The following is a 17,276-nucleotide window of genomic DNA, read 5'->3' on the forward strand; positions in this document are numbered from 1 at the left end:
AACTGCATGCATGTTCAAATTTTAAGAGTCGAGCTGATAGAAATAAGTGGGTTTCCATCGACAAACACTTTTTAAAATGCTGCCTTTCATGCTGATGCAATGGCTTCAATACTTGATAAGCCACTGACTTGGAACATGTTTGAAAAAGCAGAAGTTCTGACTTCTGTGGTGCATGCTTGTTCTGCGTGAGTGACTCAGAGTATTAAAGAGGCAGCCATGTTATGAGCATGTGCAGAAGTAGTAGCCTTCATAGTTCTGTCGGCACAGGTTCCCTTTAAAAAGCTTACCTGGGATGACTTTTTATGTATGTAAAATCTTTTCCCAGGTTCCTATAGAGGGCTCCAGAACCCTGAACACTAATTTAAACCTTACCCTGAACCTAAATTTTTAAGGCTGAGTGTATAGAAACATTGGATGCCCTCAGCAACAACCTGCTTACAACTAAAATGAGGTCTATACATGGTCACACTGTGCCTTTTATTTACACTTGTTTTTCCCTCAGAAGAGCATTTTGCGTTCAGCTTGCTCTTCGGAGTGAATTTGACAGGTGGGGAGGAGGCATTCTATCACCTCCTTGCCACTGGCAAGTCTTAATAGGTAGTGTAATGGTCTCCTAAATGTACACGGTTTAGGAGATTACATGCAGCCAGTGACCTCACTGGCGTATGCGCTCAGAAGGAACGGCCATCCGTGCCGTTCCTTCTGAGCCCTGTGCCACAAATGGCGGCTCCTGAATGGGAGTGACGTCATTGTGGCTACGGCCAGTCAGAGCCAGAGCTCGCAAACCCAGGAAGCAAGACGGGTGACGCTGGAAGCAGCCGTAATGCTGACATCACGGCGCTGGAACAGCTTCATTTTAAGGCATATTTCACATAATGTGCTAGTATGCGATGCATACTAGCACATAATGACTTTACCTTGCAGGGGGGGGGGGGGGAAGGCCAGCAGTATACAACTGCTTTAGACCCCTTTCACACTGAGGCTGTATACAGCGCTCCCAAAATGCCACTGCCCATTGCAATGAATGGGCAGCGCTTCGGACTCGCCGCAACATGGGCGTTTTTAACCCCTTTGGGTTAAACGCACCTCTTAAATAGCAGTAAAGTGTCGCTTAAACGAGCAATGCTTTACCGCTAATGCATGGACGGCTCCAGTGTGAAAGGGGTCTTAAGCGCCACACCAGCTTACTGCAACTGCGTGCATTGTAGGGTTCCCCCATTCAGATGATGGGTTGTTTGGCAGCATTGTTTACACTGGAACTGACAAAACCTGCATCTATTAAATGCATGTCATTTTTTTTCCCAAACGTGCCATTCACACTGCCAATTTACCTCCTATTTAGTTGTATAGTCAGCTGCATTTTAGAGAATAGAATTCTCCTGCATCCAAACTCTGATTACTCAATAAACCTGGCTAAACCTGCTTTACTTTAAATGTGATCTGGAGGCAAAAAAGTTTATACTTCTCAGATAACATCTCCTGCATTTTAGAAACGCTGAACGTAGGAATGCCAGTGTGAATGAGGTCAAAGGCTTTATTCACACTGGCAATGTTACACCTAAAATTATATGCAGCATTTAGAGAAAATAGACTTCTATGCATCCAGGTTCTGGTGAGACACTCTAAATGCATGTAAACATGCCCCAAAGCAAAAAGCTCTAATTCGGGGGTCTCCAAACTTTTTAAAGAAAGGGCCAGTTTACTGTCTGTCAAAATTTGGCAGGGGGGAGGGGTCAGGCTGTGGCCAGTGGGAGTAGAAAATGTCTCTGGCTTGGTCAGCGGAAGTAAAACATTTTTTACAGTGCAGGTGGTCAGTAGGAGGAGGAATAGTGACCCATTTTTTTTGGTGTCGGTGGGAGGCATGGCGACCCATTGTTTTTGTGTCGGGAGGCATGGCGACCCATTGTTTTGGTGTTGTGGGAGGCATGGCGACCCATTTGTTTTGGTGTCGGTGGGAGGCATGGCGACCCATTTGTTTTGGTGTCGGTGGGAGGCATGGCGACCCATTTGTTTTGGTGTCGGTGGGAGGCATGGCGACCCATTTGTTTTGGTGTCGGTGGGAGGCATGGCGACCCATTTGTTTTGGTGTCGGTGGGAGGCATGGCGACCCATTTGTTTTGGTGTCGGTGGGAGGCATGGCGACCCATTTGTTTTGGTGTCGGTGGGAGGCATGGCGACCCATTTGTTTTGGTGTCGGTGGGAGGCATGGCGACCCATTTGTTTTGGTGTCGGTGGGAAGCATGGCGACCCATTTGTTTTGGTGTCGGTGGGAGGCATGGCGACCCATTTGTTTTGGTGTCGGTGGGAGGCATGGCGACCCATTTGTTTTGGTGTCGGTGGGAGGCATGGCGACCCATTGTTTTGGTGTCGGTGGGAGGCATGGCGACCCATTGTTTTGGTGTCGGTGGGAGGCATGGCGACCCATTTGTTTTGGTGTCGGTGGGAGGCATGGCGACCCATTGTTTTGGTGTCGGTGGGAGGCATGGCGACCCATTTGTTTTGGTGTCGGTGGGAGGCATTGTGCCCCACGTCAATGAAAGAAACCGTGCCTTGAAGGCAAACAAAGAGCTTCATCTGGCTCGTGGGCCACAGTTTGGAGACCACTGATACAAGAAGAAGTGACTTGGAAAGCATAAGTTTTATACTTTTCTGATAACTTCCTCTGTTTTTAGAAAAGCTATATGCAGGTGTGCCAGTATGAATGAGGCCTAAAGAATGACAAGAGCATTATTAAAATTTGTGACTAAAGGATAAGTTGCTGTAAATATAGGATCGATTTTTATTCAGTTCCTGCATTTTACATTTTGAATGAAAATACTTGTGTGATCGTGCCTTTTAAGTTAAAAAGCTTGTCCGTTCTTTGCTCCCTGTTTTACTTTTTTCCAAAGGCCAGATTTATTGCAGCAGTAAATGCTTTTATTTTATTTATTTATTTATTTATTGCCATTTTCAGCCCTTCTAGGGCTATAATGGTCACTTCTCAAACCGAAAGCCCCAATTTTTGCATGTTCCACAAGGCTGCAGTCATTTGTGGGTTTGCATTGCAACCTCTTTCCACTGTGTGAGTTGCAGAAGAAGGGTCTGTGTGTTCCTCTGCTACATAGAGGCAGGCATATGTCTTTGAAATCTCTATGTACAACCCAAAGGGGGTCAATTTTACTAAAACTGGAGCGTTCAAAATCTGGTGCAGCTGTGCATGGTAGCCAGTCTAATTCTTCCTTCTTTTTATCTTCAACTTGTTTATTTAGGCTTTGACATAAAAACACTGGAAGGTGATTGGTTTCTATGCAGAGCGGCACCAAATTTTGCACTCAAATGTTGGTAAATTAAGGCAAAACCTCTTTTTAATTTTGTATAGCGTGGAGATGGTTTAGAATGTCAGTTTTTATTGCCGCCTGTGTCCCGGTGAAGGGAAATCTTCACAATGGGACACGGCGAAGAAAAAAAATCTGGGTTAAAACCCTCCTTGCTCTCTCCAGAATAAAAAATAAAAAGTTTTGCCTATAGTTTTACTTTAACCCCAATGTCCTGATTGGCATCCAATATGAAATTACTACAAGTGTTTTGATCGTGCTGCTTGGATGTAGAACATCTTGATGGCTTTGTTGCTTCAATGTTTGTTTTATGAATGCTTCTTTTATATAGGTTTTGAGATTATAAGACTCTGTAATTGTGGTTTTCACATGCAATCTGCATCATTCTGTCCACAGCAACTCTGTTTCTGCATCAGAGAATGTTTGACTGTTTTACTGTGCATGATGTCTACAGATATACATAAAAAAGCTTTTTGCTTTTTTGCTTGGGTAATAGTCACAAGGTTTCAGACAAATTTTTTTTTTCCCTCTAGTGGCATCACTGAGGCTCCGAACCTTGGGGTGATTTACCAAAACCGGAGAGTGCAAAATTTGGTGCAGTTCTGCATGGTAGCCAGTTGGCTTCTAACTTCAGCTTGTGCAAAATAAACTCAGTTTAAAAAAAACTGTAAGTGGATTGGTTTCTTTGCTAAGCTGTATCCGATTTTGCACAGTCCAGTTTTAGTAAATCAACACCAGTGTTACAAGTTCCATGCGGAACATGGTAGATGTTTCTAGGACTTATTTTGAGAATTTGAATATTCAGTCTTTAACTCTGTAGGTTTGTCCATGAAAGAGTTTACACTTCACTTGCCTACCATCGGAACCTTTGTTAGCTGCTGCTCTGTTAACTTCCCAGCCTCGTTAATGGATTTCCAGCTTTCAGAAAGACTGTCACTATGCTCGTTCAGGAAGGTGACTGTCTGTGGATAAGCCGGCATGCCTCCCGGGCATTTATACATATTTATTATATAGGTCGAGCCAAGCTCCTATATTGTGCTGTTAACAGAGCAGGTATGGTCCAAGTGTGATGGTGCTCATGCCTAAGCGGTGAATTACAAGGTCACTGTCACATGGGCTGTGGGGAAATATCTGCAGACAATATGCCTTTGCTCTGATTTGGGTGTCTCTTTAGGCATGCGTAAGGGCACCATACACACAGATTTTCTTCAGATTTACCAAAACCATGTAGTGCAAGGGCCTGCCTGATTGTGTACAATTTGAAACGCTTAGAGGAGTTTCCCTTAAAAAAATAAAATAAAAAAATTAAGTCAGCAGCTACAAATACTGCAGCTGCTGACTTTTATTAATCGGACCCTTGCCTGTCCTAGGGTCCAGCGATGCAGGGAAACTAAGCCCCACTTGTTGTCGTCGTCCCCACCTCCCCTCCTCTTGGCGGTGACGGCATTGCAACTGTGCATACGCACGCAGCGCAGTGATTGGCCGCGCAGTCATCTGGGACCTGTCACGTGTCCCAGATGACTGACAGGAGGGGAGGCGGAACTGAGCCCTTCCTGCGCCGAGAGGAAGTGACTTCAGGAGCCCAGGCGCTGAAAGAGGCAGACTACGAGGGACCCCCTAGCAACAGGCATTTAGAGGTGAGTTAAACTTTTTTTATTTTATTTTTTTTTTTTTTTAGGAATTTTTTTTTGGTGTGTGTGGAACACCACTTTAAGGTTTGACCTCATTATATGGTTTTGGTAAATCTGTAGACACAAAATCTGCAGAAAATCTAATCTAAGTGTGTATGGGCACCAAGTCCCTGAAATTGCTGAGGTACAATATTGAGACCCGATTACCTCTTAGCCCTGGACACGAGGATCTGACTCCAAAAATACATAGATGAACAAGGGGACATATATAAACCTTCTTACGTGAGACTGAATGTTCAGATTCTTGGAGAGAAGTCTTGTTGTGACTGTTTTTCTTGCTGCTTTTTGTCTTCCCTGCAGTGTACCTGTCTGGCTTCCATTTTGTTCATGTCATGCTCCTGCTTCTATCATACTGTACTCATTTATGTTCCTATAATGTATGAACACCCTGTACATACTGCTTGTATTGGCAGCTGCTTTTCATTTTATTCAAATAAAAGCCCTCTAAGCTTGTTCCAAACTGACTTGACTCCAGTAGCCGTGCTTTCATACTGCATGCCTTAGTATTACTTTAAGCACTGGGTGGACAAAAAAAAGTCCAAAAATTGGGGGTAATGTCAATAAAGACTAAACGTAAGGATCACCGCAAAACAATGATGAATATTCGATTTGGAAATTGTTAGGCTTTTCTCCCCTTTTTATTGGCTTAAAAAAAAAAAAAAAAATAACATTTTGACACCAAAAGATTGCTTTTAACTATCCTTGTGTAATAAGGGTTTGCTGCAAGACTAGCTGAACCAGAATTTTTGAAAAATTGGTTTTACATCAGTTTTAGCTGTGATCCTTATTTTAGAGCTCAGTTATCTTGCCGTAGTGCACCCCTCCTTCCCTACTTTTATTTTATTTTTTATATTCCAAAGGCAGACACTGTTACACTGGCTGATGATCATAGCAAATGCAGTGTGCGTTTCACATCAGTTTGTTTTGGGGCACATCGGAGATCATAGCAGTTGACCACCTTGACTTCAAGCAGCACTTCTTTCTTTCTAACCCTAGTTTTGTATAGGGAGACGTGTAGTTCTCAGGGTACAAAATGTCCTTTTTTTTTTCTCCCCTCATCCATTGAGGGACTTTGTGTTTGCCAGTGACCAATCCTCCTGTAGGTGACAGAATAACCCAAACTGTTGGCCAGCCCGGGTTAACCCTTCCTGGTTAAGCCCAGTACAATTGCAGTCAGACAATTTACTCCTGCAAGCAGGTCCTTGACCACTGAGTGTTCAAGGACCTGCGTTGAAGGTAGGGGTCACCAGATGTGTACTTCTAGCCTCCAGGATCAACAAACTGGGGAAGTATGTCTGCATAGTACCAGCTAAAGCAGTGACTGCCCAGTATCTGTGGTATCATTACATTCTTATCTTTTCTTTTCTCTAAAATGAAACTTCTTCCTCGTCTGCTTTGAAAGATCAAGATGGAGGGCATGCCAGTGGCCCCAGGCAGATGTGGCATGCCCATCTATTATGACCCCTGTGACAGATCATTAAGATCTTCTGTCCTTGGGACTCGTTTGCCCTTGTGTTTCTTGGTTGCTAGCTACCTCCAATCTGTGATTTCTGTGAGGCCAAAAGTTAAGTCTTTTTGCAAGGTCTGTCATTGGTCTTGGAAGGCATCCTTCACTTACTGTGAGCTTTCAACATTTTCAAGTGTCTGGTTTGTGCCGTTTTTGTATTCTGTTTCAGTGGCTGTTGGACTCCTGTTCTGAGAGAGACTTTTTTTAAAAAGCCTTCTGCGGACAGTGTTGGTTGGGGGATGTTTCCTGTGGTGTTCTGGTGGGGGGGGGGGAGCCTTCCAGGCTGTCAGAACGCAATGCTAGCAGCTATAGCTGCTGGCAGTAACCTCATGTAAAAGAAATCGGACAGGCTGGTTGGCACAATCTACAATCAACCTGCCCATACATGAATAAAAATTTGGCTAGTCCCTACTGAATCAGCCAAATTTCGATCCATGTATGACTGGCTGTAAACACAAAGATTTATGCCAGGGGTATTGAATTAAATTTTCTCGGAGGTCCAGTCGGTAAAATATTCTTCCAGCAGAGATATGAATCGCATTTGTTTGTGTGATGATTGCCTTGCATCCTCGCATCCAATCACCAGCTTGTTAACTCGGGCAGCCCCCTGCTCTCTGTCCAGAGCTGTTCTGCCTCCGGCTGTCAGCTCTCTAAGAATAGCAGTGGTGATGGCTGTGGGCAGAACGACTCCTAAAGGGTGGAACCTCAGGGGTCCGGATGAGACATTGAGTAGGCCCTGATCTGGACCGTGGTCCGCTTGGTGACATATATATATATATATATATATATATATATATATATATATATATATATATATATATATATATATATATATATATATATATATATATATATATATATATATATATATATATTTCTCAAGCTTGTTTAATATTTGCTTAGGTGGTGTTGGACTCTAATTCAGCAGTACATTTCATAGCTTTTTTGAGTTTGCCAACCCTAAATCAAGTTGGGTTGTAATGGGCATCTTTCTTTTTCCTTTCCCTTTTTTTTTTTTTTTTTTTTTTTTTTTTTTTTTTTTTTTTTAAACCTTACTATACACACAATGAATTCTACGGTAGGGAAGCTTCGTTATCGTGTTGCCTCCTCTTTTTATCTCGGTTCAATGTCTCCCATAAATTGTGAACTTTGAATTGAGGAGACTATGCCACACCAATGGACTTTCACTTAGCAGAGATTTACAGGCAATGGCTGGGTTCACAGGCACCTAGGACATGCAGAAGTAAACTTGCAAAACTTTAAGATGCATGCTTTCAAGGGCATCACAAATCGACTTTGGGATTAGAAGATGGAACAAGCCTCGTCATTATTACTATTAGACAAAATAATGCATTTGCGGATTCATTATGTGCAGACTAGCTTAGTGATGTGCTGTTTTTCAGCCAGGCTTGTTCCGGTTCTACCCCATCTCTCTCAGCTGCTGTTAGGACAGATTCTTGATTGTATGGCCTTGCTTGCTAAGGGTGCATTGAGCTTCAGGACAGCTGCGGCAAGCGTCTGCTTTTTATCAAGGCTTTTAGTGTTGAACAAGTTGGGCAGACGCGCCGTCCTAAGTGCCTTCAGATGTTTGTGCAGATCTCTCCTCAGCTGCTGAAGACAGGTGCTGGAGGAACATATGGGTAGGATCAGTGTTTAATCTTTGAGAACAAGGACAGTGTTGACGTATATTTATTAGTGTTTGTTACCCCCCCCCCCCCCAAAAAAAATGGATCCTGCTCCATTCAAAGAATTGTATAATTTTATACAGCACAGCGCTTGTGCTGTGTCATTTTGCCCCCCTGTAACACTTAAAAAAACAAAACAAAACAAAAAAACAAACCTGGCTGATCCTGCCTGTTCTACCCTCTATGTAAACTGATCATGGTGTATCATGGCTGCTGAGCCCTGACACAGTGGTCTGCTTACGTGCCACCGTCATACACAACCCTGATGTCTCTCCTCTGTCCTATCACCCCCCCCCCCCCCCCAAGCTGCATATACCTTATTTGTGAGCGCTGATCGACGGTCAAGTGACCCGCTGGCTCTCTCCTCCCCTTCAGACTGACATCAGCGTGGGAAACTCGGCCCCTCCCGCTGCATCTGTCAGACAGAGGAGAGAGCCGTAGGGTCACGTGACCACCAATCAGCGCTCACAAATAAGGTGTATATATAGATATTTTTTATAAAACACACACAGGGGGGGACATATCCTTAGGAGCGGATTGTATAAATTAAATCGTGGGTTAACAAACCCTTTAAGAATCTGTATATTCAGATTTTTTTTTTTCAACTACATTTTTTGTAGTTGTATATTTGTACACAAGCGTGTTTTATCTATGCTTTTCGTGTCTTTTGAAACATGTCAGTAGTTTCCTATTTACCTCCAAGGTATAGAATGGAGCCTTGAATTGCATTAGCTGAGTAGTGAGTATTGTCAGCAGCAGCGAAGGACAAGCGGCATCCGCTGACAAAAGCAAAGGTATTTCTTCTAGGTTTTCGATATTGGCATAGCACAGGACTGTGCAATATCCCACTGCCTATCACTCTCCTAAATACTGGTTAAAGCAGTGTACTGTAGTTGGCAGTCTCTGCCCTCAGAGCCTCCATATCCATGCATGATAGAGCTGTGCTGACACTGGACTTTAACCACTTGCTGACTACCTTGTAGCGCTTTTACTGCTACAGGATGGCAGCTGTGCACAGGATCATGTGTGTAAAATAAATATATGTATTGTGTGTGTATGTATGTATGTATGTGTGTGTGTGTATATGTGTGTATATATATATATATATATATGTGTGTGTATATATATATATATATATATATATATATATATATATATATATATATATATATATATATATAATTGTGTGTGTGTGTGATTCTGCATTTACGCCTGCACGGGGTATGCAATTCGCCGGTGTGCCGCTTGTATAATTCGGAGGAAAAGCCGATCTGCGGGTCCCTGGCACTCAATGTCCTCCGGCATTACGCCAATCGTCCGTAAAATACAGAACTGAGATGTAAACAAGGCATATCTGAGTTCTGACGGGGAGGGGGGGGGGGGGGGGGGAGAGAATCTATCTCTTCCCCTAATGACAGCAGCACACCATTTACACAAAAAGACTGGCTAGGCACACAATTAACCCTTTGATTGCCCCTGGTAACCTCTGCTCAGCCAGTGTCAGTACAGGGGCAGTGCATATTTTTAGAACTGATCACTTTATTGGTGTCACTGATTCCTGCAAAGTGTCAGGTGTCTGTCTGCAATATCTTGCAGTCTCGCTATAGCCGCTGATAGCCGTCATTACTAGTATAAAAATTCCATAAATGTATCCCATAGTTTGTAGACGCTCTAATGTTCGCGTAAACCAATCAATATATGCTTATTGGGTTTGTCTTCTGTTAAAAAAAAAAAAATATGTAGCAGAATACATATTGGCCTAAATTTTATGAAGAAATCTGATTTATTTTCTTTCTTTTTCAAAATGTTGGTATTTTTTTTGTTTTATAGCACAAAAAATACATTAGAGTGTATCGCCTCTGCAAAATACACTGCAGAGGTGATCTAACGCCACCAAAAGAAAGCTCAATTTATGGGGAAACAAATGACATTTTATTTAGGTACAGTGTCACATGCAATTGTCATTAAAATGAATGCAGTCCCTTTATAGCAAAAAATGGCCTGGTCATGAAGGGGAGTAAATCTTCCGGAGGTCAAGTGGTTTATTAAAGCAGGGTTTCTTAACCAGGGTTCTATAACAGTGGTGTTAAAATCAAGTTTTCCACTAAACACCAATGCTCTGTTGGCCTTTTCTGCTGAGCAGAAATGCAATGTAAGTGTCCCCTGAGCCCCACACAGTGTTTATATAAAAATGTACTTATGCTTTTAGTTATATCTACAACTAGTTGATTACACTAATATCACTCCAGCTATTTCAGGGGTTACCCAAGACCTGAAAACGCAAGGGTTCCTCGAGCATAAAAGATTGAGACTCCTGTAGTCTGACTAGTAGGTAGCAATTTAACCACTTCCCCCACCGTTGTATGTCCATGGACATCTTTAGCTTGAAGTGGTTATACCGGGGCTCTTCTGTGTCATTTGGGAGGCCATAATGCCTCCGAAATTAGATTGCCAGTGCTGCAAAAAAAATAACTGATGGGTGGAGAAATGTAAAAATCTGCCCATCGCAAAATTATATATATATATATATATATATATATATATATATATATATATATATATATATATATATATATATATATATATATATATATATATATAATTATAAATAAATATATAAATTTTTTTTTGTTTTTCTGCAGCACTGGCCAGCTAATTCTGCCCACAATCCACCCATCATGGACGTGAACTCCCCACGGGAGCGTGGGGCACACTGACCGAACACCAGCCAGCTCACCCTCACAAGCTGGTGTTAAAATCAGCGTACGGCACATATATCCTTCATCCCGGGCACTACCCGATTTGGGGGGGGGGGGCTTCTCGACAGAACGGATGGTCCCCGGCCATTACTATTGTCCTGGGAGGCCGGAAGCGACGTCCTGATGTCGCTTCTGGCTCTGGCAGAATCACTGCTATTTATTTTTTTTAGTTTTTCTGCAGAGCGAAGGTAACACACACATATATATATATATATATATATATATATATATATATATAATATATATAATATAATATAATATAATATAATATAATATAATATAATATAATATAATATAATATAATATAATATAATATAATATAATATAATATAATATAATATAATATAATATAATATAATATAATATATATATATATATATATATTATATATATAATTTGTTTTTTTTTTTTTTTTTTTTTATTTGATCTCGTGCTTTCCAGGGTAGAGGAGGGATCTGGACCCCAGATGTCTTTAAAGAGCACCTGTCATTCCTTTCATCACAAGGGATGTTTACATTTCTTGTGATAGGAATAAAAGTGATTAAAAAAAAAGGAGCCAGTGTACAATAAAAGAAAACAAAAATGAAAGCAGAAAATCACATGCAGAAATATGTAAACTCTGTTCGCACCACATGTGAGGTATGGCCATAACTGTTATAGCGAAAGCAATAATTCGAGCACTAGACCACCTCAAACGCCAAACTAGCAACCTGTAAAAAAAAATTTAAAGCACTGTCTGGAGTTTAATTACCATAGTTTGGATATATATAATAATTTTTATTTTTCCTTTCAATACAGTTCTTTAACCAATCCAATACCGGGCACTTTCCCCCCTTCCTGCCGAAGCCAATTTTCAGCTTTCAGCGCTGTCACACTTTGAATGACAATTGCGTGGTCATGCAACACTGTACCCAAACCAAATTTTTATCATCACCTCTGGGGTTTTTATTCTTTGCTAAACAAAGGCCAAAATTTTTTTTTTTTTTTTTTTTTCTGTTATAAAATTGTGTAAATAAGTACGTTTTCTCTCCTTCACTAATGGGCACTGATGAGGTGGCACCAATGAGTTGGCACTGGGCACTCATTTTATTTTATTTTTTTAAACTTCTGTAATCTTCCCCCAACTGACAGATTCTAAACCTTACTCTCTCCCAAAAGTGAAATTGTTCTCCACTGTAGTGTTTTGTGTGCTTGTCATGTGACTGTTCAGATTCCCTCTACAGGTATTTTTCTGGTGACCCGGCCTACCAGTTTGGAAGCTTGGATAATGGGGTTGTTCTTCCGGACTTGTCGTCTGCATTGTTCTCTACACCACCAGGTCTTCTGCAGTTGCTGAACCAGCAAGCCAATCGTTCACAGCGCAAAGCCTCATCGTCTTCCTTGCCTGGACGTCTGAACAGAGCCCTTTCCCTTGGAACCATCCCATCCCTCACACGGACAGGTAAAACTTTATTGCTGTGCACAATCTGATCTTTCAGGTGTCCTCAAGCTCCCCCCCCCCCCCCCCCCAATCTTATTGTACTGTCGACGAGCATACTTTGCAAGTACAGAGCTTGCATTTACAATGTGCCTGACACATATTTTGTTTGTAACAGCCACTGATCAAACTGCGATGTAAAATTGGTCAACATTTACTCAAACATTAATCCTGGACTCCAGCCAGGTGAAAAATATAATTTACAAAGGAGTTTTCTTGCTTTCTTGCCCTATGACAAAATACTACATAAGTATAGGGGATTAGACTCCGCTGTTTGCCGCATCCTTAGGATTTCAAATACAAAAAGCAAGATGCGACTTTTTGGGTACTTCAGTCATTATGCAGAGAATACAGGCTGTTCATAATCGGTCACTATGAGATTGGCTTTCTGTATTCTGCAAAAAAAAAAAAAAAAAACTGGTTGATCCTGCGGTTCTCTATCTCCGCCTTCTGTCCCAAACTCAGCTAGGGACTTCACAGTTGTGGTAGCAGCTCTGCACATGCTCAGTTTTCAGTGCGTTTCTATGCTGAGCATTTCCTCCCGATCACTGAGCATCCCATGTGACTTTAGAGTCACAAACGTGGACATATACACAGTGGTAAATGACAGCTCCCTCCCTCCTCTTTCATGCCCACTAACCAGCTTAACATAATGGGGTGGGATATTACATTAATGGAGACTTCAGCTCCAGAAGATTTACCCCCCCCCCAGACCAGGCCATTTTTTCCTATATGGCACTGCGTTACTTTAACTGAAAATGATGCCCCCCCAACAGAGCTTTCTTTTGGTGGTATTTGATCCCCTCTGCGTTGTTTTTCTTTTTCTTTTTTCTTTTTTTTCGTTTTTTTTTTTTTTGTGTTTTTGTTTTTTTAAGTTTTTTTTTTTGTCACTATAAATAAAAAGCTGTCAATTATGGAAAAACAATTTTTTTTACTTTCTGCTATAAAACATATCCAATAAAAAAATTTAAAAAAATCGAATTCCTTAATCAATTTAGGCCAATGTGTATTCTGCTACATATTTTTGGTAAGAAAAAATAAAAATAAAATCACAATAAGCGTATATTGATTTTGCACAAAAGTTATAGCATCAACAAAATATGGGATATATTTATGGAATTCATTTTTTTTTTTTTTTTTTTACTAGTAATAGCTGGGATCAGCAACTTGTAGTAGGACTGGGATATTGTGGCCGACAAACTGGACACCGACACATTTTGGGGACCAGTAACACGAATATGGTGATCAGTGCTAAAAATATGCACTGTCACTGTACTAATGCCACTGGCTGGGAAGGGGTTAACAGGGGCAATCAAAGGGTTAAATGTGTGCCTAGCTGGTGTTCTACTGTAGTGTAGGAGGTGCTTTTACTAGGGGAAGGCATAGATCCATAGTTTCTGCTTTGCCTTAAGGACGGAATGGCGATCTGCCTTGTTTACATAGGCAGATCACTATTCTACCTGTGTCGTAAAAGATCGGCTGGTGATGGCAGAGATCAGGTCCGTGGGACCCGCTGATCAGCTCCTTCTGTATAGAATCACAACAGGAGTGAACCACAGGCAACGCGCACTTGCACCTGATACCGGGAAGTGCAGGATCACGTGTGTATGTGTGTATATACATGATCCTGCGCAGTGCGGCCGCCCTGTAGTATTAAAACTGCTATAGGGTGGTCGACAGGTGGTTATTCTAAGCCCCTGTACACACGGTTGGAGATTTCCACAACCAAATCCGTCGGATTTTTCCCATCGGATTTTGTCCGTCGGATCTTGTCCGAAACTGTTGCATACACACGTTGGCGAAAAATCCGATCTTTCAGAACGTGATGACGTTATTTCGTTACGATGGGACTACATTCAGGCTAGTAGCCAATAGCTTTGATGTAGGAATTTGATCTGAGCGTGCGTGGCACTTGGTCCGATCAAAATTCTCTACACTTGATCGGAGTATGTCCGACCAGCCCAGTTGGTCAGGAAATATTTCCAACAAGTTGGAAAATTGGGTCCGACGGATATTCAGACGGAATCAGTCCGATGCATACCGCACACAGTCGGATTATCTGACGACACGGTCCGATAGGACACATTCCGACGGATTCTCCGACCGTGTGTACAAGGACGAAGACACAGGCTGGAGGGGCGAGCCTGTGACTGGCAGATATCCACCCACACTATTTGTTGCCAAAAATTGATAAAGATTTGATTTTCAAATATATATATTTGTTTGATTATTTAAAACAGTTTATTGATATTTATTTTTATTTTGTATCCCAAAAGCTGTTTGATTTTGAACATGTGACCAGCAGCAGAGGACTAGAGGCTCCTCCTGCTTAGGTTTCCCTGCAGACAGGCTGGGAGAGAGCGGGGTCATGTGACAGCTGTGTATCCATTAGGAAAAAGGTACTTTAGATGTTTTATGGTTTTTTTATTTTTTTAAATAGTGCCATCACCCATATACAGAAATAGAAGGGACAATGCAAATTAATCCGTGTGTGTTTATTTAACTCTTATAGTTTACCGTAGGTCTGTGGCGAGCGTCTTTCTGTGGGTGGGTGTAGACTCCACAGCACCTGGTCATGGCCTGCCTCCACCTGGAGGGACTTTCGCGTTGAAAGATAGGACTGCAGCATTTGATCCTTTAAATCCATCCACCCCCATTCATTGATACAGCAAGCCTTTTGAACGGGACTGCGTCTTCTGCAACATTCCACCGAGGGGGGTCATCATGGATGGTGGACATGATGTAAACCTCTTTCCTATCCCTCCACTCCACTACACTGCGAGTTATCACTGAATTGCAGGAACCACATGATTATGTCATAGCGAACCTGGACATCAGAGTTGAAAAAATTGGCATGTGGTGAAGGGGGCTGGTAGACCAATATGCATGCAGTTTTTTTTTTTTTTTTTAAGGCCCATGTTGAGCATAATGCCTTAAAATAGTGTAAGCTCCTCCACTGTTAGGGGGGTCTCCATTCAAGGGTGGGCATAGCATGAGTTGGGGTTATTTTCTATGTACTGATGGGCAAAAATAATTGTTTGGTCCACGATGCTTTGAAGTAACTCATCAGGGAAAAATACATTTAAAAAATCTATTTCAGAGAAACCTTCTATGTTGGCCTGCACACCTGGCTGTGCTGTGAAATTGTGGCTGACCCTATGCTAGAAGTCAGCCACAATGGGTTTTCCAAGGCATCTGGAAGATGGGTTTGGGCCCTACTTCTTTTGCATGACATTCCAGCGCTTGTGCTGGGGGTCTAGCAGCGCCTGTACTGGGCCTCTCCTCCTGGGGTCTAGCGCCATTGGGGTGTCTGGCGCTGCTGGTAGCTGCCTTGTGTTTAGAACGTCGTCTTTTCGGACGGACTACTTCCTCCTCCGATTCAGATGTACTGCACCCAGGGGGCTCGTATTGCAAACCAGAATCGGAACTGTACTGGGGCGGTGAGATCTCCCCACTGCTCTCATCGGTCAGGCTTGGCATTTGGTATGCCTCTTCTGGAGTAGATACTTTCATGGTGGCTGTATGACAGGTGACACAGATGGGCTGCACAGCGGGGACGAATGGGCTGCATGTTGGGTAGAAATTGTCCGTCTGTCAGGCACTGCTGGGCTCACATAAGTACTCAGACGGGTACTCTTTATTCTGGGGGGGGGGGGGCAGCAATCCGGGCACAGTAGTAATAGCACACAGTAACTCGCTGTTATGCTTTCTCACTGGATTGGTGTGTGAGGAGGGGAACCCGGTAACAGTCCTGGTATGTTTACACTTGTGACTGGCTGTGCTTGGACACAGCCGGTCACGTGGTAAAGAGCCAATTTCATTGGCTCTTTTCCCTGATTGGGGGTAGGCTGTGTCCGAGGGACACGCCTTGTCTCCGATCTGCACACCTTTGGGGGCGCGCACGAGAACAACAAGCTTTAAAAAAAAATATATATATATATATATATATAATAATAATACTCTCGTTCAACTTGTCCGAATGCTTTTGGACATTTGTGCAACAAATGTTTTTTATAACTGGGAAGTCTTGGTGTCCTGTGGAATGAATGGAGTAATGGGATAAAATCATTCATTGGCCTGGAGAAAATGGTGCTTCTGCTGATGAAACAAATATACTACACATTTTTTGATCTTAAACTAAACCTTTTGACACCCGCGCTTAGTGAAACCACTTCTGTCAGCTGCTGTATACAATGCAATATGTGTTCCAGTCATTAATTGATCCAATACACAGCGCTTATATCACAATAAATACAAAGTGCAGTTGTGATCAAAGAATCAAAATGTGCATCCTAGTTCACAGTATCAGTCTTCAGGAGTGATTCACTGAAGACTGATGCTGTGATTTAGGATGCACATCGTTTTGCACAAGAACGTTGATATAAAGGATTTTGGATTTTTAATTCAATAATGCACTTGTAAAAAGGACATTTAGCACTTTTTACTTATAACACGTTTTGATCAAAACTGCACTTTTTTTTGTGAGATTTTAGGCATCAATATTGAGTTGGCCCACCATTTGCAGCTATAACAGCTTAAACTCCTCTGGGAAGGCCGTCCACAAGGTTTAGGAGTGTGTCTATAGGAATGTTTGACCATTCTTCCAGAAGCGCATTTGTGAGGTCAGGCACTGATGTTGGGCGAGAAGGCCTGGCTTGCAGTCTCCACTCGAATTCATCCCAAAGGTGTTCTATCAGGTTAAGGTCAGGACTCTGTGCAGGCCAGTCAAGTTTCTCCACCCCAAAGTCAATCATCCATGTCTTTATAGACCTTGCATTGTGCACTGGTTCAAATCATTTGGTGGAGGGAGGATTATGCTGTGGGGTTGTTTTTCAGGGTTTGG

At 42.2% G+C, this 17,276-nt stretch overlaps 1 protein-coding gene across 2 annotated transcripts in view; it reads left to right on the top strand.

Annotated features, from left to right (window-relative positions):
- Window positions 1–17,276, top strand: part of TMEM201 (transmembrane protein 201) — a 75,394-nt gene that overhangs the window by 33,217 nt on the left and 24,901 nt on the right. Inside the window, exons 7-8 of one of the 2 annotated variants that reach the window (XM_077458041.1) lie at window positions 12,180–12,397; window positions 14,710–14,833. In XM_077458041.1, coding sequence (XP_077314167.1) covers window positions 12,180–12,397; window positions 14,710–14,717 — 226 coding nt within the window. In that variant the 3' untranslated portion in view covers window positions 14,718–14,833. Of the gene's footprint in view, window positions 1–12,179; window positions 12,398–14,709; window positions 14,834–17,276 lie in introns of those variants that run through there. The other variant, XM_077458040.1, reaches the window with a different exon arrangement.

This window comes from Lithobates pipiens, unplaced genomic scaffold (assembly GCF_037356315.1).
Source record: "Lithobates pipiens isolate NorthernLeopardFrog02 unplaced genomic scaffold, aLitPip1_a1.2 Scaffold_27, whole genome shotgun sequence".
In the NCBI taxonomy this organism is placed as follows: domain Eukaryota; kingdom Metazoa; phylum Chordata; class Amphibia; order Anura; family Ranidae; genus Lithobates; species Lithobates pipiens.